This window comes from Manis javanica, chromosome 7 (genome assembly GCF_040802235.1).
Source record: "Manis javanica isolate MJ-LG chromosome 7, MJ_LKY, whole genome shotgun sequence".
Lineage (NCBI taxonomy): Eukaryota > Metazoa > Chordata > Mammalia > Pholidota > Manidae > Manis > Manis javanica.
The window spans coordinates 21,726,051-21,751,126 of NC_133162.1; the positions used below are offsets into that span (position 1 = coordinate 21,726,051).

The 25,076-nt window shown below is 39.5% G+C and overlaps 1 protein-coding gene across 10 annotated transcripts in view; it reads left to right on the forward strand.

Annotated features, from left to right (window-relative positions):
* The window catches only part of SORCS1 (sortilin related VPS10 domain containing receptor 1), a 502,721-nt gene that overhangs the window by 416,956 nt on the left and 60,689 nt on the right, over positions 1-25,076 (forward strand). For all 10 annotated transcript variants that reach the window (XR_012133041.1, XR_012133039.1, XR_012133040.1 and 7 more), the window contains exons 17-18: positions 2,498-2,611; positions 22,567-22,738. Coding sequence is in view for 6 of the 10 variants with exons in the window: in XM_037001358.2 (XP_036857253.2) it covers positions 2,498-2,611; positions 22,567-22,738 (286 nt within the window). In the remaining 4 variants the exon portion in view is untranslated. The remainder of the gene's footprint in view (positions 1-2,497; positions 2,612-22,566; positions 22,739-25,076) is intronic.

Genomic DNA, 25,076 nt, shown 5'->3' on the forward strand with positions numbered 1-25,076 from the left:
TTGTTCTGGAGCATGAGTCAAGAAGAAAACTAGCTTGTGGGCCAGTGATGACCTCACTTGGTTCAGGTGAGGTTGAAAAATATTGAGGATAAATAGGTGATAACTCCCTTGATTATATCCATCTCATTTTCTGTTCCTTTTCTTCCTTCTTGTTTTTTTTTCTTCTCTATGTATATGTTTGTGCTTTAGAGAAACAATTGCTAAATATGTATGCAATGTTGAAAGATTAATACTTGACCTGCATAAGAACAAAGTCATTCCTATAACAACTTCTTTCTAGTGGTCTAGCAGTCATAGGTCACATACTTCATCTTCATAGTATCAGTGATTGGGCTGAGTTACTGCCCACATTCACATCACACAGCTTAGAAGAAGTAAGTCTGCACTCATGGTAGATGTGTGGAGACATTCTCAGAATAAATAGTACTGGGCAGGCCTCGCGAAGTTGGCCAGCAGCACCCAGACCAGTAGCCCTGGGATGTCCCCCTCTTGTTGGTGATAAGCCTGTGCTGTGTCTCTCTGGTGAGCCAAAGCGCAGCAGCGCTCCAGTTACAAGGGAGCCCACAAGGAGCTCTTCCGGGGCCTCCCCAGCTGTGACTTCCCTTTTAGTCAGTCAATGCCTTATTATTACAAGGATAAAAGTTTCTTATCCCTGTCCGACTTTTGTGGAGTGACACCCTGAAATACATTCACAGGGAAAATTGTCATGGAATTTTTAAGTCATTCATCACGTGCCTATTTCTGGAGCCTGACTAGTTCATCCACTCTGTTCAAGGAGGACTTGGAAAGGAAGTTAACATTTTATCTTAGTGGTTTAACTTCGGCCTCACCAGTCAATTCTTTTGCAGAGAATAAATGTATTCTCTTGTAGAAAAGCAAGTATAAAAGTGAGGTGAGATGTCCCAAGCCCTGATTTCTCCTGGAAAGGTTGGTTCCTTTGGGGAATCTTTTCTATGAGGTTCCAAAACAAGCTTATGTTCTGTTGCTGTCATTGTCATTTGTTGATTATCTTTTTCAGTTTTAAGCTAGTCTAGAGTGAAGGGAACACGGGGTAAGGAAAGCAGTTGCTTGCTTTCTCCCCTCCCGTACCTCCCACTCCCCAACAATCTTGGGCCAATTCTTGCATTCATTTGGGGCTGGAATCTGCTACTCATTCCACAAAGTAAAATGCATTCTAAAACATGGGGAATTAATCACGAATGAGCCCATTGTAAAGTTTTCTGGTCAAATGGAATTTCTGTAACTGCGTGATTTCTGAAAATACTCTGCAAAGCTCACCATGAGCTTGTTGAGTTTCCACCAGTAGAAACTAGAGCTTTGGTAATTCTCTTTGATATAGCATAACGAAAGGTGGCTGTCATTGAGTGCTCCCTCTTAGCTTAGCTCTTCCTCTGGACAGTCCCCCCGCTGACCTTGTCCTCATTCTCCAGCATTTGTAATGTAATTTCCTGAGATGTACACTGGATACCCCATAGGCAGCATTTCTGAGCCTTCCCACCCATGCTGTGTTGGACCAGCACCAGATCCAGCTGGTGTGTGCAGAACTCTAAGTGCCAGCTGCCTGGTGACAGGCCCCCTTGGCTGAGCCTATTTCTCCCTTCCCAGCCCTGGCACACTAGCATCTCACCTCCATAACAGATGCACCAGTTCATACCGCACTTGCCGCCTGCTGCCTGTGATTTGTCTGTTCTTGCCGAGGTGCAGTTTGCTGTCATCCTTGTGTCTGAGTTCATCTTGCAGGAGCCAAGAGTATCAGCTACTCACAGGCCTCTGGAGGCAAAGAAGAGAACAGGCTGAGAGAAAAGTCTTTGGCTATTGCCTTACTGGAGAGCAGATTTAGAGCGGATGGTCCCAACTGGCAGTTGGTCCCAATTGGCAGTCCCAGCCAGGACTAAACTTTCTCTTAGGAGAATGCTGATGCCACTTCTGAAGGATATTTCTTTTTCTGCTGTGACTTTGAAGCATATGGCTGTACACAGAGAGACCTGGCTCAGTTCTACTCGATGGATCCAGATGTCCTGGAAGAGCACCCCAAAGACATCAGCAGTAACGCGAATTCACCACATGTGGCTGGGTGAAACTTCTCAGTGAAGTTTTACATTCAGGGTTGAGTTCCCACCACTGCCTGTTTTCTAATTACAGCTTTCTCTGGGCCCAGCCACAATCTGTAATGTGTATTCTAATGAGAACATAATCTACTCTCCCAGCTTAAAAGTATTTAATCGGAACTATTGGTCATTGAGCTTCATTTCTACACAGGCATCTCTGTTGCCTCCAAGTTAGCATTTCTCAAAATGGGTTCTGTAGGATATTTTATGGGGAATTGATAGATGTTCCATGCAGGGATAATGTTCCATTTTTGGAAAGGCTTCGCTTCTGTAAATGCCTGTTTTTTGACTGATTAACAAGAGTAGAGGTTGGCCACGGACTAAGATGAAATTGTTCTCAGTAATTTTGTCACCTACTGGAAGGTTTTTCTTGGCTCTTTCCCCAACAGTGACTATGGTTATGAACGACACAGCAGTGGCCAGTGCCTGCCAGCATTTTGGTTCAATCCGTCTTCTCTTTCGAAGGACTGCAGCTTAGGACAGAGTTACCTCAACAGTACTGGGTGAGTGTCTGCAGCAGTGACCTTGATAATTTAACCTTTGCTGCTTTTCAGTGTGTGTTAAACTTGCCAACTTAATTCTGATTAAAGACCAGGCCTAGTTTATTACAGTGCAATTTGTTTGCTTTTGTTCATTTTAATAAGGCAGCACAGATTTGCATTAATAGTGTGAATTTCTTCTGAGAATAAGACCCCAGATACAAATAAAGAAACAAACAGGTTCCTTAGAGATGATGATGATAATACGTAAATTTCTTCATTTTTTGAAGCTTTATTTCAGAACTGTTTAATCATGTGAGGCTACTTTTTACCCTCAATGCATCCCTGTGAGGAAGGCCTAATAAATATTTCCTGTGTGCTTTCCTGTTTTACACATATGGAACCTAGAACCAAAATGATGCTCATTGACTCTTCAAGAGTATATGAGAAAAGAGTGGTGGTAGAAATGTGTTTCATTTTCTATGTCCAGTCTTGACACTTTTAAGATATGCATTCTAATCCTTATAAACCTGAAATCAGATATTAGAACTGTGTTTAATAACCTATATTGTGAAGCTTATCCAATATTATTTAAGAAATGCCATAAAAGGGAAAACATTTTATAACTTTTCCACAGGTTTAATTAATGTTTATGGACTTTAAGAAAAGGTATGTGGAACTTATTTGGATTCTAATTCAAACTATCTGTAAAAAGACACCTTTGAGCCTTTTCAGGAAATTGAATATGAACTGGTGACTAGGAAACATATTAGTCATAGTTCTCCAGAAAAATAGAACCAATACGAGACATACTCATTATAGGAAACTGGGTCCCGTGATTGTGGAGAGGGGCAAGCCCAAGTCCCGAGACCTGCACGAAAGTCAGCAAGCTGGAGGCCCAGCAGAGCTGGGGGTGTGTTTCTAGCTGGAGCATGAAGGCAGAGGACCAGGGAAGCTGTGATGTAGTTCCCGCTGGAAGGCCAGTAGGCTCACAACCCAGGAGGAGCCAAGTTTTGGTCTGAGTGTGTGTCATTTGTGCATGTTTGAAGCAGTCAGGCAGAAAGACTTCTCTCCTCTTCAGGGGAGGCCAGCCTTTCACTCTCTTCAGGCCTGCCTACATCGGGAAGGACTATCTCCTTTACTCATTCTACTAGTTTAAATGTGAACTGCATCCAAAAACAGCTCTCACAGAAACACCCAGAGTAGCGTTTGACCAAACATCTGGGCAGTCCATGGCCCGACCAAATTGATGCATAAAATTAACCATCACTGGTGATATTTGGATATGTCTAAATAGAATGGAAACATATTTATTGTATTTACTAAATATATTATTGTTTGAAATTTAGGTGTGATAATGGTATTTTGGTTAGTCAAAAAAAAGAACCTTACTTTTTAGAGATCTATGGTATGTGACATTTGTGTTAAAATATTAAGAAAAGGGTAGATATTCATATTTTTGAAGGGGAGTAGATGGGGGCATGGGTGTTTATCATACTCTTTTCTGTCATTTGTGCATGTTTGAAAATTCTGATGTTAAAATGTAAAGAGAGAAGAAGAAAAGACAGAAGAAGAAGAGGCGGGGAGGGAGGGGAGGAGGGCAGGAGCCTCACCAGGGTGCCAGCCGTCTGCATGATCGTAGCTCCTCTCATTTCTCATGAGAACTGCATCACAGCCGCATTTCCATTGATGCATTTTTGTATTGGAAATTTTAAAAGTTTGTAATTTTTTAAAATTACTAAAATAATGTATGCTATTCTTTTTTTTTTTTTTTCAGAGTATAAATTTAGTTCTTTTATTTCTTGGTTTATTCTTATCTTGATATCAAGATATTTTTTAAATGACAGTAAAATTGTATTTTTATATATTGAAAAAGTCCTGAAAAATATGGAGATTTAATTACTAGTTTGACCCTAGACAAGACAATAAATTTTTATTCTTTTTTTTTTTTTTTTTTTTGAGAGGGCATCTCTCATATTTATTGATCAAATGGTTGTTAACAACAATAAAATTCAGTATAGGGGGGTCAACGCTCAATGTACAATCATTAATCCATCTCAAGCCTAATTCTCATCAGTCTCCAATCTTCTGAAGCATAACGAATGAGTTCTTACATGGTGAACGAATTCTTACATAGTGAATAAATTCTTACATGGTGAACAGTACAAGGGCTTTCATCACAGAAACTTTCGGTTTTGATCATGCAATATGACCTATATACAATCAGGTCAAATATGAATATTCGTTTGATTTTTGTACTTGATTTATATGTTGATCCCACATTTCTCCTATTATTATTATTATTATTTTTATTTTTAATAAAATGCTGAAGTGGTAGGTAGATGCAAGATAAAGGTAGAAAACATAGTTTAGTGCTGTAAGAAGGCAAATGTAGATGATCAGATGATCGGGTGTGTGCCTATGGACTAAGTATTAATCCAGGCTAGACAAGGGCAGCAAGACATCCACGGATGCAGAAGATTTCTCTCAAAGCAGGGGGGGTGAGGTTCTGAGCCTCACCTCTGTTGATCCCCAAATTCTCACCTGATGGCCCCCCTGCGACTGTGCCTGTCTTAGGTTGTTCCTCCCTTGAGGAATCTTACCCGTCTCTGGCTAACCAGTCATCTTCCGGGGCCATACAGGGAAATGTAAAGTTGGTAAGTGAGAGAGAAGCCATATTGTTTGCAAAGGTTAGCTTTTTACTTCTTTGCAGATTTATGCCTTGTGGCTTCTATGCCCAGCACTTGTCTCGAGGTATCTTTACCACCTGGAGGAATTATGATACTCGGTAAATTCGATATGAGGCACGAATTCTATTTAAGGGTTGTAATTAAGAAGGAAGAAGAAAAGCTATAGATGTAGCATATGGAAGGAAACATGGGAGGATTGATTATTTCTTTGACATATCTTCTTGTATAGTACCTTAAGTATGTATAGGTTTTAAACTACTAACTAATTTGCACACACATATTAACATAATAGGAATACGGTGACATAAACAAAGCAAATCTATAATTACCATCCATCTCCAGTGAAGCCAAGAAAACCATTTAGGCACCCTAGGCATTTGTGAAAATTTATCTATGATATGATGGATATTGTCCAACTGTACTTGAACCATCAGACAAATTAAAGCAGCCCATTTCTGGGATCTGTTCACATCCCATATGTTCTTTTAACCATAGATAGTCTATAGTCATGAGATTTTGGAGTGCTACAACTTGCACCCCTCCCAACTCCTGGTTGAGTTCCAACAGTACAGATCCAGTCAAATTCGTTGTCTCACTGTATGCACATGCCAGCCTAGACATCTCCCTCCTCCTTCTTATGGCAAGTCCAGGAAACGGTGGGGTGGACGCAGCCACAACCGCAGCATCGCCCAGATCCCTGTGGAGGCTTTTTGATGATCATCCCCCGGCACGAGTCCTCCAGAGAGTGCTAATGCCGGAAGCTCCTCCTCATATCATATCTTAGTTCATTTTCTGGGTATCCAAGCTAGGCCTTGATCTTCTGCATAGAAACAAACAGACCCTTTGCCCACACTTTGACATACCCTCTATACCACTGTGCAGAACTCATTGGAGGTCAGCACACAGTAACTGCTTTTTTTTTTTTTTTTAAATTAAGAGAAAGGAATATTATAAGAAAAGAGTACCTCCATAGCTGATCATCTGACACCCTTTAAGTGATCAACATTAAGGATATTTAAAGCATGCATTGATCTTTGATTTACCAATAGTTTTATCCTGTTAAGGAATAATCCCCCTTTTCTTTCTTTCTTTCTTTCTTTCTTTTTTTTTTTTTTTAATTTTTAATCTACACTTACATGAAGAATACTATGTTTACTATGCTCTCCCCTATATCAGGTCCCCCCTAACAACCACATTACGGTTACTGTCCATCAGCTTAGCAAAATGTTGCAGAGTCACTACTTGTCCTCTCTGTGTTGTGCAGCCCACCCTCCCCTTTCTCCCTCCGCCCATGCATGCTAATCTTAATACTCCCCTTCTTCTTCCCCCCCCTTATCCCTCCCTGCCCACCCATCCTCCCCAGTTCCTTTCCCTTTGGTACCTGTTAGTCCATTTTTGGGTTCTGTAATTCTGCTGCTGTTTTGTTCCTTCAGTTTTTCCTTTGTTCCTATACTCCTCAGATGAGTGAAATCATTTGGTATTTCTCTTTCTCCGCTTGGCTTATTTCACTGAGCATAATACTCTCCAGCTCCATCCATGTTGCTGCAAATGGTTGGATTTTTCCACTTCTTATGGCTGAGTAGTATTCCATTGTGTATATGTACCACATCTTCTTTATCCATTCATCTACTGATGGACATTTAGGTTGCTTCCAATTCTTGGCTATTGTAAATAGTGCTGCGATAAACACAGGAGTGCATCTGTCTTTCTCAAACTTGATTACTGCATTCTTAGGGTAAATTCCTAGGAGTGGAATTCCTGGGCCAAATGGTAGGTCTGTTTTGAGCATTTTGATGCACCTCCATACTGCTTTCCACAATGGTTGAACTAATTTACATTCCCACCAGCAGTGTAGGAGGGTTCCCCTTTCTCCACAGCCTCGCCAACATTTGTTGTTGTTTGTCTTTTGGATGGCAGCTATCCTTACTGGTGTGAGGTGATACCTCATTGTAGTTTTAATTTGCATTTCTCTGATAATTAGCGATGTGGAGCATCTTTTCATGTGTCTCTTGGCCATCTGTATTTCTTTTTTGGAGAACTGTCTGTTCAGTTCCTCTGCCCATTTTTTAATTGGGTTATTTGTTTTTTGTTTGTTGAGGCATGTGAGCTCTTTATATATTCTGGACGTCAAGCCTTTATCGGATCTGTCATTTTCAAATATATTCTCCCATACTGTAGGGTTCCTTTTTGTTCTATTGATGGTGTCTTTCGCTGTACAGAAGCTTTTCAGCTTAATGTAGTCCCACTTGCTCATTTTTGCTGTTGTTTTCCTTGCCCGGGGAGATATGTTCAAGAAGAGATCACTCATGTTTATGTCTAAGAGGTTTTTGCCTATGTTTTTTTCCAAGAGTTTAATGGTTTCATGACTTACATTCAGGTCTTTGATCCCTTTTGAGTTTACCTTTGTATATGGGGTTAGACAATGGTCCAGTTTCATTCTCCTACATGTAGCTGTCCAGTTTTGCCAGCACCATCTGTTGAAGAGACTGTCATTTTGCCATTGTATGTCCATGGCTCCTTTATCAAATATTAATTGACCATATATGTTTGGGTTAATTTCTGGGGTCTCTAATCTGTTCCACTGGTCTGTGGCTCTGTTCTTGTGCCAGTACCAAATTGTCTTGATTACTATGGCTTTGTAGTAGAGCTTGAAGTTGGGGAGTGAGATCCCCCCTACTTTATTCTTCTTTTTCAGGATTGCTTTGGCTATTCGGGGTCTTTGGTGTTTCCATATGAATTTTTGAATTATTTGTTCCAATTCATTGAAGAATGTTGCTGGTAATTTGAGAGGGATTGCATCAAATCTGTATATTGCTTTGGGCAGGATGGCCATTTTGACGATATTAATTCTTCCTAGCCATGAGCAGGGGATGAGTTTCCATTTGTTAGTGTCCCCTTTAATTTCTCTTAAGAGTGACTTGTAGTTTTCAGAGTATAAGTCTTTCACTTCTTTGGTTAGGTTTATTCCTAGGTATTTTATTCTTTTTGATGCAATGGTGAATGGAATTGTTTTCCTGATTTCTCTTTCTATTGGTTCATTGTTAGTGTATAGGAAAGCTACAGGTTTCTGTGTGTTAATTTTGTATCCTGCAACTTTGCTGTATTCCGATATCAGTTCTAGTAGTTTTGGAGTGGAGTCTTTAGGGTTTTTTATGTACAGTATCATATCATCTGCAAATAGTGAAAGTTTAACTTCTTCTTTACCAATCTGGATTCCTTGTATTTCTTTGTTTTGTCTGATTGCCGTGGCTAGGACCTCCAGTACTATGTTAAATAACAGTGGGGAGAGTGGGCATCCCTGTCTGGTTCCCGATCTCAGTGGAAATGCTTTCAGCTTCTCGCTGTTCAGTATAATGCTGGCTGTGGGTTTATCATATATGGCCTTTATTATGTTGAGGTACTTGCCCTCTATTCCCATTTTGCTGAGAGTTTTTATCATGAATGGATGTTGAATTTTGTCAAATGCTTTTTCAGCATCTATGGAGATGATCATGTGGTTTTTGTCTTTCTTTTTGTTGATGTGGTGGATGATGTTAATGGATTTTCGAATGTTGTACCATCCTTGCATCCCTGGGATGAACCCCACTTGGTCATGGTGTATGATCCTTTAGATATACTGTTGAATTCTGTTTGCTAATATTTTATTGAGTATTTTTGCATCTACATTCATCAGGGATATTGGTCTGTAATTTTCTTTTTTGGTGGGGTCTTTGCCTGGTTTTGGTATTAGGGTGATGTTGGCCTCATAGAATGAGTTTGGGAGTATTCCCTCTTCTTCTATTTTGTGGAACACTTTAAGGAGAATGGGTACTATGTCTTCTCTGTGTGTCTGATAAAATTCCGAGGTAAATCCGTCCGGCCCCGGGGTTTTGTTCTTGGGTAGTTTTTTGATTACTGTTTCAATTTCTTTGCTTGTAATTGGTTTGTTTAACTTTTGTGTTTCTTCCTTGGTCAGTCTTGGGAGGTTGTATTTTTCTAGGAAGTTGTCCATTTCTTCTAGGTTTTCCAGCTTGTTGGCATATAGGTTTTCATAGTAGTCTTTAATAATTCTTTGTATTTCTGTGGAGTCTGTCGTGATTTTTCCATTCTCATTTCTGATTATGTTGATTTGTGTTGACTCTTTTTCTCTTAATAAGTTGGGCTAGAGGCTTATCTATTTTGTTTATTTTCTCAAAGAACCAGCTCTTAGTTTCGTTGATTTTTGCTATTGTTTTATTCTTCTCAATTTTGTTTATTTCTTCTCTGATCTTTATTATGTCCCTCCTTCTGCTGACTTTAGGCCTCCTTTGTTCTTCTTTTTCCAGTTTTAATAATTGTGATGTTAGACTATTCATTTGGGATTGTTCTTCCTTCTTCAAGTGTGCCTGGATTGCTATATACTTTCCTCTTAAGACTGCTTTCGCTGCATCCCACAGAAGTTGGGGCTTAGTGTTGTTGTTGTCATTTGTTTCTATATATTTCTTGATCTCTATTTTGATTTGTTCATTGATCCATTGATTATTTAGTAGCATGTTGTTAAGCCTCCATGTGTTTGTGAGCCTTTTTGTTTTCTTTGTAGAATTTATTTCTACTTTCATACCTTTGTGGTCTGAAAAATTGGTTGGTAGAATTTCAGTATTTTGGAATTTACTGAGGCTCTTTTTGTGAGCTAGTATGTGGTCTATTCTGGAGAATGTTCCATGTGCACTTGAGAAGAATGTATATCCTGTTGCTTTTGGATGTAGAGTTCTATAGATGTCTATTAGGTCCATCTGTTCTAGTGTGTTGTTCAGTGCCTGTGTGTCTTTACTTATTTTCTGCCCGGTGGATCTATCCTTTGGGGTGAGTGGTGTGTTGAAGTCTCCTACAATGAATGCATTGCAGTCTATTTCCCTCTTTAGTTCTGTTAGTATTTGCTTCACATATGCTGGTGCTCCTGTATTGGGTACATATATATTTAGAATGGTTATATCCTCTTGTTGGACTGAGCCCTTTATCATTATGTAGTGGCCTTCTTTATCTCTTGTTACTTTCTTTGTTTTGAAGTCTATTTTGTCTGATATTAGTACTGCAACCCCTGCTTTCTTCTCACTGTTGTTTGCCTGAAATATGTTTTTCCATCCCTTGACTTTTAGTCTGTGCTTATCTTTGGGTTTAAGGTGAGTTTCTTGTAAGCAGCATGTAGATGGGTCTTGCTTTTTTACCCATTCTATTACTCTATGTCTTTTGATTGGTGCATTAAGTCCATTTACATTTAGGGTGACTATTGAGAGATATGTACTTATTGCCATTGCAGGCTTTAGATTCGTGGTTACCAAAGGTTCAAGGTTAGCTTCTTTAGTATCTTACTGCCTAACTTAGCTCGCTTATTGAGCTGTTATATACACTGTCTGGAGATTCTTTTCTTCTCTCCCTTCTTATTCCTCCTCCTCCATTCTTCATATGTTGTGTGTTTTGTTCTGTGCTCTTTTTAGGGGTGCTCCCATCTAGAGCAGTCCCCGTAGGATGCCCTGTAGAGGTGGTTTGTGGGAAGCAAATTCCCTCAGCTTTTGCTTGTCTGGAATTGTTTAATCCCGCCATCATATTTAAATGATAGTCGTGCTGGATACAGTATCCTTGGTTCAAGGCCCTTCTGTTTCATTGCATTAAGTATATCATGCCATTCTCTTCTGGCCTGTAGGGTTTCTGTTGAGAAGTCTGATGTTAGCCTGATTGGTTTTCCTTTATAGGTGACCTTTTTCTCTCTAGCTGCCTTTAAAACTCTTTCCTTGTCCTTGATCCTTGCCATTTTAATTACTATGTGTCTTGGTGTTGTCCTCCTTGGATCCTTTCTGATGGGGGTTCTGTGTAATTCCATGGTCTGTTCGATTATTTCCTCCCCCAATTTGGGGAAGTTTTCAGCAATTATTTCTTCAAAGACACTTTCTATCCCTTTTCCTCTTTCTTCCTCTTCTGGTATCCCTATAATACGAATGTTATTCCTTTTGTATTGGTCACATATTTCTCTTAGTGTTGTTTCATTCCTGGAGATCCTTTTATCTCTCTCTATGTCAGCTTCTATACGTTCCTGTTCTCTGGCTTCTATTCCTTCAATGGCCTCTTGCATCTTATCCATTCTGCTTATAAATCCTTCCAGGGATTGTTTCACTTCTGTGATCTCCTTCCTGACATCTGTGATCTCCTTCCGGACTTCATCCCACTGCTCTTGCATTTTTCTCTGCATCTCATCCCACTGCTCTTGCATTTTTCTCTGCATCTCATCCCATTGCTCTTGCATTTTTCTCTGCATCTCTGTCAGCATGTTCATGATTTTTATTTTGAATTCTTTTTCAGGAGGACTAGTTAGGTCTGTCTCCTTCTCAGGTGTTGTCTCTGTGATCTTTGTCTGCCTGTAGTTTTGCCTTTTCATGGTGATAGAGATAGTTTGCAGAGCTGGTACAAGTGACCGCTGGAAGAGCTTCCCTTCTTGTTGGTTTGTAGCCTTTTCCTGGGAGAATAGCGACCTCTAGTTGCTTGTGCTGGGCAGCTGTGCGCAGACAGGGCTTCTGCTTCCTGCCCAGTTGCTTTGGGGTTTATCTCCGCTGTTGCTGTGGGCTTAGCCTGGCTGGGGCTGTTCCTCCAAAATGGTGGAGCCCCGTTGGAGGGGGAGTGGCCAGGAGGCTATTTATCTCCGTAAGGGGTCTCTGTGCTCCCTGCTGCCCAGGGGGTTAGAGTGCCCAGAGATCCCCAGATTCCCTGCCTCTGGTCTAAGTGACCTGTCCTGCCCCTTTAAGACTTCCAAAAAGCACTCCCCTTCGCAAGGCGCTGGGTTCTTGCAGGTGTGGATGTGGTCTGGGTGTTGTCCTGTGTCCTGTCGTCTCTATTTTAGGAAGATTTTTCTTTGTTATATTTTCATAGCTCTATGTGTTTTTGGGAGGAGATTTCCACTGCTCTACTCACGCCGCCATCCTCTGCTATTCTTAAAGAAGGGAAAAAACAGACAAGCACCTCAAGTATTCTTATCTCTGATGTTAGGGATTCCTAGGACCTTTGAATAAGGGAATAAGCTCTGATTTATTTGAACCGTAACACAAAATCTGAGGAAAATACAAATGAAATTTTTATAGCAATGGGTCAGTGAGGTCTTTAGGATCTAGTACCATGGGGCAAAAATGAAAAGGGCTGATGAAATAACTAAACTTAATGATGAAGGAATGCCAAAGAAAGGGGGTTTATTACTTGCATATGCCAGCATGGTTAGACATTGTGAAGGGCATTGGAAACCCTTAAAGCTAATTTCAAAATTGATTTTTTGTCACTAACTCAGTCAATCAAGAAAGTTATATTATGCTTTTTTTGGTACTAGTAAGAGAAGGCTGAAGTACAGAGGGGTCTAAATTGTTCCAGATGCTACTCAAATCACGGGAATAAGGCAGAATAAAGTCTGATGACCCCTCACTTTTCAGTTTATTGAAACACACACACACACATACACATATACATACGTATATACACACATACACACACAAAATACATATACATGCACACGTGCACACACACATATACACATACACATATACACACAAATATACACACATACACATGTGCACATATACACACATACATACATAACACACACACCTACACACATACTTGCATACACATACATACACACATGTACTCACACATACATACATATATACGCACACATAAACATTTTTAAACCACCCCTAAATAGTTTTTTACTATGCCTTTGGTACGTTCAGTATGTGAAATCCAAATAAATCTTGGCCCAGATGAAATGAAACATCAGAAATCATTAAAATATAATATTTTACCCAAAGAGATTTTTCATCTATGTCAAAATTAAAATTTTCATTAAAATATGATTCGGTGAAGGTATATATATGTTGTCAGTGCACTTGTGTTTATTAGAGAATCACAACCATTACTTCCTAGAGCTTGACATGCACTTTCAGACAGTTGTTTATCATCAGAGGGTACTGAATGATGTGTCTGACCCCAAAGGATTTTTGTTAAGTTACCACATCTACTAATTTCATCTATTCCCTTCAAACTTTTGGCAGAAAAGTATCAGTATCAGTTAGTGAGCTTGTGTAAAGAGAACATATGATGAATACCAGCCATTGGTAAGTAGGATAAATGCCCTGCTCTCAAAAGCAGGGTGCTAACAGGTGAAGAGTGACCACACACATAGGGCCCTACAGGCTAATGTCAGGGGGAAGGGCATCAAAGCAGCCACACTGATCAACATATTGCCTAAACTACACATTTTGCCTGAGGAACAAGAAGTCCCTTAGCTAGAACAGGGCCTGAAATCATCTTCAGAGAAGGCCTCTTACCGTCAGATACCCTTTTTCAATGTCTGCAGCCAACTCAAGAGTTGGCAAGAGGTACGTTATAAATGAAATTGAAAAGGAATTTTCTGCCTTCCTTGATGCCACTCCAACCCTTCAGCCCAGAAGTCACTTGACCAAGTGCTTATTCATTGACATTTCATAAGCGAAGACTCAGTATTTAATGTTGTAGCAAGTACAATGCTGTCATTGAACATTAAGCTTTTCACTTAAAAATTTAGTTGCAAAATAAATATATACATATGTTGTTTATGTTAAAAAATCCAATTTAGATCATCACCCCAATCCTGGCCCCCTTTCCCACACAACTGTGATCTGTTTGGTATGCATGCTTCCAAATGCTTTTCTTTGCATTTATCAAGAAAAACATACAAAATTAATTTATGGTTATCTTTTTATGTGTCATTTCCTCCTAAATACATTATTCTTCTCTACGGGTCTATCTTCCATCTAATTTCTTTTAAATCCATAATATTAAAGCATCTGTGATTATTTAGACATCCCTTTCCTGAACATTTGGGTTATTCCTATTTTCTGTCACTATAAGCAACACTGCAGTTAACAGTGTCATACCATAATGATTGTCATTAAAAACACAGTAAGATAATTAGAGTCTCTTTTGGTAATTGGAGGTATTTCTGCTAACTTGTAAAGCAAATTCCACCCTGCTAACTGGTTACTTCTTAGACCTGAGTATCCGGGAACTGCTGCTTGTCTCCCCCTTAAGAACACTCACTTCTTGCTCACACACTGCCTGTGGGTCCCACACATTAGAGACACTTATACTAACTGCCATCTTCCTACCAAATACAAATGCCAGTGGATTCTGTAAGGGAAAGCTGAGAGGAAGGCTGAGTAGATTTTGCAGATTAACAAGGTGAAGAATTTGTCACTTCAGACAATAGGAACAACAAGAGGTGACCCAGGGGCTACCTGGCAGTTTTCTCAAGGACGAGCCCTGATGCCAGTGCCTGGCAGGCTATAGAATTAAGGAGCCACAGTGCACCCTAAGTCTCTCTGATGCCAGTTTTAACCACCCATGGGCACCTCGTGCTCTGAGTACAGCATCTGTATTGGTTTCAAGCTAGGGTGGAGTGCCCAGAAATCACAAGTGCAAGGTCAGCCTGAGGGTGAGAGCTTCCGTATATTGTACTCCTCAGGTGCCTGCCCGGCCTTTCCCACCCCTTGCAGCAGAGCACTTGGTACAGACGTGTCATCAGAACCTGACTTGGATGGGCTCTGCTAAGCAATCACCCCATCATTCAAGCCTAACTAGCAAATTCCAGCATCACATTTCTGAGAGTTTAGTTGAAAACATGCAGGTAAAACCTTCCTTTCACTTCTGGGACTCTCTTGTCCCCTCCTGGCATGAGCCAGGACCTCTGGCCGCTCGCTTTAGCTCTAAATAAAAGCCCCTGCCTTGCTCTCCTACAAAAAAACAAAACAAAACAAAACAAAACCTTTCCCTTCATTTTTGTTTTAATGCCTCACTTTATAAATGGTAATGGTTGCTTTCACAGTCAGCGTATTACCCTGTATATACAACAGTGTTCTTGGGTTCATGCACTTCACCAGGATGGAAAAATTGTAGCATCAGTTAGTCTGCCCAACAGAAATGCTGTTCTAAGGAGATGCCAAAAGACCAAAAGTTCTGTCGGCTTCACTGTGTCAGAACAAACGTTTGTACGATTTTTGATTGGGTTCTTGACTAGGATGTGGAAAAAGTAGTTGGAATAAGGGGGAGAATGTCCTTCTAGGTGGCTGTACAGTCCTTGTCCTTGGTCCAGTGGTGACAGGTTTCTAATGTCCACATCATGGAACAGCATGTGAGCAAAGTTCTGCTGTGTTCTCTGCCGTGAGCTCCCTGCCCCTGTTCACCCCGTGCCCTCTCACCTTTTCCATTCCGTGGAAAGCAGGCTGGTCCTGGGTCCTCAGCCAGTTATGGATAGAAAGTGAATTATAATGCGGCATGTTTTGTCTGATAAGAAAGAGAGTTATTTTAGAATGAAACAAATAAGGCTTTTAATCCAACCTCTGCCATTTACTGTTTAGTTAGTGACTTCCTTTCTTTGTGCCTTAACTTCATAACCTGTACAATTTTGCTATTTACTTTTAAAAATGTGACATGTATATAAAGCATGTAACATAATGCCTAGCAGATAGTAGTCATGTTGCAAAATGCAGATACCATCACCAGTAATCACCATAGAAGGGCTCCTCTGTAGTGAAGGAAAAAGAGGGGAAACTTCCTTTTATCTGTAATCCAGACATTTATTTGATACTTAATAGTCACTGCAATACTAAGATGTAGGACATAATTAATCTAAACCCCTGATTTGTCATCTGAAAAGGAGAAATAATCACCTGCAAAAGCTCATAAAGTCACATAATTAGAAACCACTATATATCAAAACATGTTTGTCCCTCTATACTGTGCAAGATGATAACACATTTATCTGACTAGTAAACAGTTCCTTTTATTCAAATGAAATCAGTACTCATTTCTCTATTTTCTTGCACATTATTGCTGCAGTAACCCTAAATTCATTCATCTTTGTTTCTCCATCAGTGTCTATAAATACCTGTTTTCACACATACAAGGATGAACCTATTCAGTTGTACTTATATATGGTTAAATTGTGTTTATGCTGTTTGGAATCCAGGGGACATGCTGCAAATTTAAGTTGCTAAATTAATGGGACATTGCTTGTTTCATGCCAACCGTAAAAGATTCTGCAAATATAAAATGAAGTAGACATTGAGCTGGTTTATTCTAAGAAACCAAAATAATCTTCTCAAGGGACAAATTTCTGCTTGCTGTGAAGCTACAGGTAGTTCTAGATACGTTAAAAAGAAAGGTGTGCATACAGAAATTTGTGGAGTTTCTTTTGAAGTGCCATTAATTGCTCCTGGAAGAGGGTACGGTGACAGCTCATATTGTTCCTCAGGGTTAATTTCTCAGTATCCAATGGGAATATTTACTCAGGAAGCTCAAAAAATGATTTTAAAATAGCACTGATTCAGTATCTGTGTAAGAGCACTTAGTGGGTCCAGGAAACAATGTATATACCTTAAGTCTAGCCAAAAATCAGTCTCCATATTGTCAACATATATTTGGAACTTTTCTAAAATGCTTTCTATAAACATAGTCTTCTCTGCCTCAGCCATAAGATGACTTAGACCTTGGCTAGGATGCCACTGCCCAGGAATTGCTATTTCCAGGGGCTTTGAGGGCTGTAGTCTTTTCCTAAGTGACCCCATTCCTGTGCCTGCAGAGGATTCTGATGTTCAGTCTGATCTCCCAGCAAGATTTGTCAGTGTGCATCATGGAGAGAAACTGGTCCTAAAGTGGTGCGTGTGTTTAAAGTCCAGAGAAAGAAAAATCACTTGCATTGTTTACAAACTCTGCTGCAGGGACCTGTGTAGCTGTTTTCTGGCAAAAAGCATGCAATCTCAACAGAAGACACTCCTGACTGTTGCTCTGAGGTTGACTCTTCAGTGTACCTTTCTCGGATGTGATGTTCTAAAATTTCATGGGATGACATTGGGGTTGGGAAATGAAGAAGGAGAACATGGCTGTATGTGGAGACCTAGTTCCTCACACAGGTGCTCTTGCCCACGTCAGTGGTATTGTCATTAATAATTCTCATCTAGGTGATACAACATAGTGGCAAGAGAACACCAAAGTCAGTCCAGAGGCCCAGAACGGCTGCTCACCATGTGTGGCCCTGGGAAACTCTCTGCACTGTATCTCCTTTTCTGTAAAACAGAGGGATTGCATTGGGTGATCTTTGAAATCCCTTCAGGCTTTGTCATGTCCATGACCAGTTTGAAATGATTCAATATTAAGAGTCCTCAAACTGCAGGTGCTCAAAAGAAGGGAACATTTCTTTATATAAATTAGTTGTACAACTTGTTGACTCAGATAGTGGATTCTATGAGTCATTCTCATGATTCTTGATTTTAAGTCACTTAGTTCAGCATGGCCGTATGTCCCAATTCATCAAGTTGGCATTCAAAATGAAGTCACAGTCCGTTTACTATTCAAAATAAATGACATGCTTCCTCTTGCTGAATACAGGAGTTTTCTTCCCTCCACCAAGTCTTTTGTCTCATGATAGTCCCCTGATTCCAAGGTCTGTTTACTCGGTTTAAGGGAAAAGTCCTGAGATCTATGGCCTGAGGAGAGAAACTTGGAGAACCTGCTTAGTTAGCCATGGAGCCTCATGATTTCTGAACGTTGATGTTGTGGCTCTGTTATGATACTCAAAACTAGCTCCGTTTCTATCCCCAAGGCTTGTGCCATTTCTTGTTTCATTAAGTCGAGTGTCATGGTAACCAAGCAGTTTTCCCTTGAAAGCAGAGGCACGGAACACCACTCAAGAGATTCAAGTATTTAAATTCTCATTGTGAGCACACGAGGGGCATCATAGCTCAGTGACAGTAAGCTCTATCTTAGCTACCATAAGATCTTTAGAGTGCCATCTCTACTTTTTTCTTTCCATGTGATAATTACTGTTAAAAAGGGAAGAGACAACAGAAGACCATGATTTCTATGCTGATTTTTAAACAGTGAGTAGAAGCCTGATAAGGAGGAAAGAGCATCCCAGAAAGAATGATCGGCACACACAAAGCATGTAGACTTCAGCGTGGTGGAAGCTCAAGAGCCATGTTGGGTGTTGGACGAGACCTGATGGTAGAAAAATGCACTTAGGGTAGATCATAGACCTGTACTTCAAACTTGAACTTCATCCTTTAGGAACAAGCTCATGGGAATTTTTTAATAATTTTAAGAAAGGAATTGACATGGTATGACTTGATTTTTAGATAATCTTGTCAATTAGAATACAGCTTCAGTTTTCCGGGAACTTGATATAATAAATACCAAGTTAGTGTTCAATATTTTAAGTACTAACTTTTGATATTTTAATATTTATTGAAAGTTCTTACAGTGTGCCAGACTCTATGCTAAGCCCTTTTGCATTCATTATCTCATTTAATCCTCCCAAGAACTTTACGAAAAGATTCTGTAATTATCCCTGTGGTACACACAGAGAACCCAAACACTAGAGAGAGGTTAGTTAATTGCCTTCGTATAGTACGTGCGTGAATTTAATCTCAGTGCATGTGGTTCCACCATGGTAGTTTTAACCACCAGGGCAATGCTCTTTAATCCTGGATGTACCATACCATGGGAACATAAAATAAAAACAAAAACACACTGATGCCCAGAATTCTCAATTAAATCCTAACTCCTGGGGACAGAGTCTTGGCATCCATTTATTTTAAAAGTGCTGCCAAGTGATTCCAAAGGGCAGACCGGGTGGCAGTCTACTGAGCTAGAACTGTACTATCACCTTAGCAAACACTGAATAGTCATAAACATCTGTATTCCACCACCACCCCAAAAATCACAAGGGGAAAAAAAAAACTACTAAATAGTAAAATCATAGAATATGAAGACTTTCGATGCTTTCTTCCTAGCTTTACTTTCATAAAGGAAAACTAGGGCCTTCATCTTTTTTACGACTGTCAAACAGCACAGAGGCAGAATCCAAGAAGGTGGGGATAAAAAGGAAAAGGTGAGAGTGTATCATGATAGGGAGGCACAGAACAGCGGAAATCGAGGGTGATGAAGTAATAAGACACTGTCTGCTGATGAGTGGCCAGTAATATCAGAGGTGCATTAGCAGAATGTTTCCTTTTCGATAATTGTACAGTCTCCCCAGCCATTACAAAGCATTTTTCTTCTGGGTGGATTGAAGAATGCTTTACCAACCGAATGCATCCCAGTAATATTCAGAGCTAAGGTCCAACATAATCATAAGTTGCCTTGGTATTATGGAGGTAGCAACCTCATTTAATAACATATTAAATGCATTATTCATTTATGTAACTCAGACCCAGGGACAGCTGCTGGGATGAAAATAGAACCATTCTGTAATGCAAAAAGCAGGTGTGTGCTTACATGAGTAAATGAACTCTGTATTTCTGCACAATTTTCTTCTAAATTTCAGGGACAGGTTCTGTAGGGCTAATGTGATGCCATTTTCATCCAGGAAATAAAATGGTTTCAGAATGTTTTTTCATGAGCATTTAAAAAAAAAATTGCCAACAGTCTTCTCTGTGGCAGAATCCCAGGAGGATGGATTCGTGCTTTGGATTTAAGCAGAACTGTTGCTACAGGATTCAGGAAACCCTGGGGCAATGATTGGTCAAAATAGTGACAAACAAAAAGAATGTCCCCTAGCCAATGACGCCACTGGTGATGGTGAGCCCTGCCTCTGTAGCTGCTCACCAAGCTGCTCACAGGTGCGCTTGAATGCTAAGCGATTAAAAATCATAGCCTGCCTTTAGTGTGCATTGCTTTGCCTCTGACACATGCAGAGTTGCTGATCACAGTTAAACTCACTGGGATACCATAGTTACTGTGTGACATTACCAGTCATTTTCTTGCTCCCATTGCTGGGACTGGAATGCCACCATTTTCCAATGCACTCTTTTTTTTTTTTTTTGCTTCTCTCTCCCACCTGCTATTGTTTTCTCTTTTAATCAGCATATACTCATAAGCATCAGCAATGAATTGTTTAAAATATCAGATGGGGAGATGTTCAGACATGACAACCAGTCAGAATGGGTAGGGATCTTGTGCAGGAGCAGAGTTTTGGAGGCTGCCTGATGTGCTAGGTGTTAACCCTTTAGTTGCTGGAAAGTGAGGAGAAGCAGAGACTCTAAAGAGAGGGATTAGCACAGCTGGGCTGGTGGGTGAGATGTCTGGATCCTTGGTGCATTGGTAATCAACTGCTATGTAGGTATTCCAACCTTTAAAATGGTGCAGTCATCCCCATGTGGACCTTCTGATTATCAGCTTTACCTGTACAGGATACAAGGACACCCTCAAGGAACTTAAAGTTCACTGTCACACACACGAAGATAATCGTATGAGGCATAAATGATTCCTATCAAGTACATCATAAGGATTCCTTTAAGAATTTAGAGGAGGAATGATGTTACTCCATTTAAAGAAGCAATACAGTGTAGTGGTAAAGAGAGTATGTATTTCTAGAGACAGATTGTCTCGGGTCTTGGCTGTGTGATCTTGAGAAAAGTACTTAATTTCTATGACTCTTAATTTAGTCATCTGTATTTTGGAAATGATAGTACCATCCTTCCAAGGAATATTTCAAAGATAAATGAGAAAGTTAAGATCTTAGCACAATGACTAGACCACAGTAAGCACTCTATATATGAACTTCTTACTATTTTGCTCAGTATTTACTGTCTTAACTCATTTGCTGTCATAGTCAGGAAAAGACAGGAGATAAGCTGTAACATAAAGTGTAGTTAGGTTTTAGACATCTGATGGAGCATGGGAGAGGGCACAGAAGCAGAAAGAGCAAAAGAAAAGTACTTTCAAGAGAATTAAAGAGAGAAGTTTGACTAGGGCAGAATGAGCTTGTTGGAAAGAAAGAGTCCAGAAAAGTAAAAGGAGGTTGACTTGTGGAGAGCTTCATGCATAAGATTATGGTATTTGCAACTTAACCTAGGATATTTGGAAGCCATGGAAGTTGTAAACAGGTAGGAGAAATATTAATACATAAAAATAATTGGTAATGTTCACAAGCACTTGCTAATAGAGTAGTTTTAAATACTCTGTGTACATTAATCCTTTTAATCCATACAATTACTCTGTGTGGTGAGTTAAATATTCATAATTGACCTTGGAATGATCCATAGTGTTAAAAGCACTTTGTCAGACAGTATTTTGACTTCCTCAACTATTCTTTTAAGTAATCAATCCTGAGACTCAGGAACAGAGGAAAGGACACTGGCTAAATTTGAAGGCATTGCAAAATGATAGCCTTGCATATCAATTCTGAAACACAGCAAGTTTTTATAAATAAAGTTTTATTGGAACCCAGCAGAATCCATTCTTTTATGCATTGCCTGTGTCCACTTTCATGCCATAACCAAAGAGTTGAGCACTTGCGACAAAGATCATATAGCCCATAAAGCTAAAACATTAACTGTCTGGTGCTGTATGTAAAAACTTCATCAATCCCTGGTCTTGGAGAGTGGAAAGACCTTGGGTTTTATTTCCATTTAGGGCTTTAACTCTAGGCAAGTAGACTTGGGAAATCCAATATATGAATGAATCCATAAAGTGGTTGCTGTGTGTCCCACACAAAAACATAATGATTAGATAACACTAAACCTTAAAAGTATTAAGGGTTAACCATCCTAAAACCACAGATGCTAAATTATTATGAATCTGATAAATTGTCTAGGACAAATATATATATATATATAGGATAATTCTTTTTTTTTCTATTGAAGCTAAAAAAGAAACAGTTAAAGAGTTAGGCAGGATTTTACTGAAGTCCACTTAATATGAGGTTTCAGTATTTAGCCAACATAACCCCTCATGAAATATAGAGTAGAAACTACCAAATTTAGTTGACTTTCCATGCTACACCATTACTATAGCATCCTGTATAAGATCTAATGTTAAATCATATAATCTATAGCAATCTATTCTTTCTGAATTGAAAATACCCTTCCAATATGAATTACTCATTCTGACCCTGAATTATGTAGCCTTTGAAGCATCGCTTAGATCATGCACATATATCTCTCCAAGATCATAAACTTAGTGAAGACAAGAACCATGTCTTCTACTGCTGTGCATTTCCCATAGCTCCTAAGTGAAATGATTCATCTAATGACCAAATGAATAAAAAGTATGCTAAAGTGCTAATAAGAGGTACAATATGTTACTATGATGATTTGTCTCTCTGTTGGGTGCTTTTTATGAATTAGCCCTAATCCTCAGAGCAACATGAAACGTAGTTATTGATAGCTCTCAGAGCTAGGCAGCAGGTCCGACTTGAAATGTAGGGAGTGATCTGCATTATAATGAGCTGGATTACAACTTGAGCTTTTCTCCATTTAGGTATAGGAAGGTGGTTTCCAACAACTGCACTGATGGAGTCAGAGAACAATACACTGCCAAACCACAGAAGTGTCCAGGGAAGGCCCCGCGGGGGCTCCGGATTGTCACTGCTGATGGAAAGTTGACAGCCGAACAAGGGCACAATGTTACTCTCATGGTACAGTTGGAAGAGGTAGGATGGAATTCCCTATCACTCTGTCTTCAGGGGCCAATGATTTTTCCTAAGTAACTATGATTTTGTTTACATATCTATTATTGTTCACATATATACTTTTCTATTTTAAATGTTGTTTAAAATTTTTATTTTATTCTGCTTGTTCCTTGTTGTCAGTTCACCTTCTCTGACACATTTCCTCAGTTATTTTCATTTCACTGCAAGCTGCTCTTCCCCCTCAGTATCTCACTTTCTTGGAGTTTATTTTGGATTTAACCTTGCTTTGTTGGCACTTTCTGCAAAAAGTTTTCTCAAAATTTATTAATGGTATTCCTAAAATAATTAAGCACACAAATACTCAGTCATCATAAAAGATACTAATGCTGCCTTCCTCTTTCAACCTGATGGCTTGGATTGTCTTTTCCGAAGGCAGCATGCTGGCCTGACATACAGCACTAGGGCCAATCTAAACACAGTTGAGTGTACTTTCTTTGGCAATTGAGAGTTTGCATTTTTGTGGCACCTCAGGGATATCATTAGGAGCATCAACTATTTTTTGTCAAATTTTGGTTATCTGAAATTTCTGAATATTTATATGGTTAAAAGATGAAATTTATGCTATGTACACAGGTTCATAGAATATACACCGGTGCTTTGTCATCTTATAAATGAAGATGACAGTCTCTAAAGGATAAAGAATTTAATTAAATGACCTCAACTATTAAACCAGATAGAACTACATTCAACCATGTTTTCTGAGTACCTAAAATCTGTCCAACATTCTGCTAGGCCTTGTGAATAGAGAGGGATTTAAAAAGTTAATGCACCAGGATTAATATGTACAACATTGACTTCCAGCTTCCTCTTCTGATAACCTTTCAATCTGGACATGTCTAAGACTCACCTGGTGACCGCATTGAGAGAGTTTTTCTGAGCCCGATCTCCAAAGATTCTAATTCAGCAGGTTAGGATGGGGCCCAGGAAAATACATTTTTTACAGGGTCTTAGGATATGCACTGTGCTTTAAAGAAAAAAAAAAGGCAAAGTCAAGGGTGATAGAGTTGTCTGAGAGGCTCTGGAGGCTCTGGAGTGTGACTTGGAGGGGAAAAGATAAAGCAATTAGGATTGCCTTGTCATATTTGCTCAAAATTATTAGTGTTTTAATTGCTGCAGAAAAGGAAAATGTGAAAGAATGAGTTTGAAACTCTGGCTCAGATGATATGATGCCTCTGGTCCAAGGACCACTTAGCAGCTACTGCTCTAACCTACTGCTCCTTTCTAGAAGTGCTTTTCAGGCATACCCAATTTTCTAAAGACTGACATTTTCCAAAATTCTTCATTTGAAACTAGAAAGACACAGACCAATTTAGGCCAATTGAAGTTCATTTTTCATAGAAATAAAATCTTTGGGGACTTGTGCCTAAAGCTTTGGCTGGTTTTTTAGCAAACCAAATACATATGTGAATATTCAGAGGAAGTGAGAATAAGAGCCTGAGAGAGAAGGAGGAAGACGATGACCAGGAGACAATTAGCAAGAGGATTTGAGAAGCCAAAATTCTTTTCTTGAGAGATGGACAATTCATTGTAATAAATCCACCATTTTATTCTGTTTTCCCTCAAGAACTTTGCCAGTTCGTACATCATACTGTAGAACATGTCAGATTTCAGATTCCCAGCAGAAGGCCAGATAGAAAGTGTTGGCTAAACAGATGCTGTGGGCTCACAAGGCTGGGATCATAAATGACTTTGGCGCTACCAAGGCAGCCGGGCCCCATGAGGTCAAATCTCAGAGGGAAGGGAAGCATAGACAAGTAGTACAATATTCTGTGCATTTTTTGCTCAAGTTATTTGTCAATATCCAAGTGGTACTGGTACAAAGTAATCAGCAAACATAGTTTTTAGAAGTATTACCTTTTTGCAAAATGAAATTTTGAGCTCAGGGATTTTCAAGGAAGAGAGCCTTGGAGAACAATACAAGACTAGGTTCTTAGGCTCCTAGAAAGCTCTATCCTAGGAGTAAGACAAAGCACAGTCCAGGCTCCATAAATTCTGAAAGCCAACCTAAAATATCAGTCTCTGAGTGGGTTGGGCTGATTTTCCTCCATTCTAAATGTCTGTCAGAAGCTAAAACAAACCTCTTTAGAGAAAAATAACAAAGATCAAATATAAAATAAATAAAAAAATAATGTAATTTTTTCATATAAAATGCTGGACATCTAATTTTTTAAATTACAGTTCTATCTCCAGACACAGGACTAAGAGGGAGGAAAAGCAACAGAAAAAACAGTAATTATCTGGGATACATTTGATTGTTAAAAACATTGTCTTAGATATGATTAATCTGTGCATGAATAGG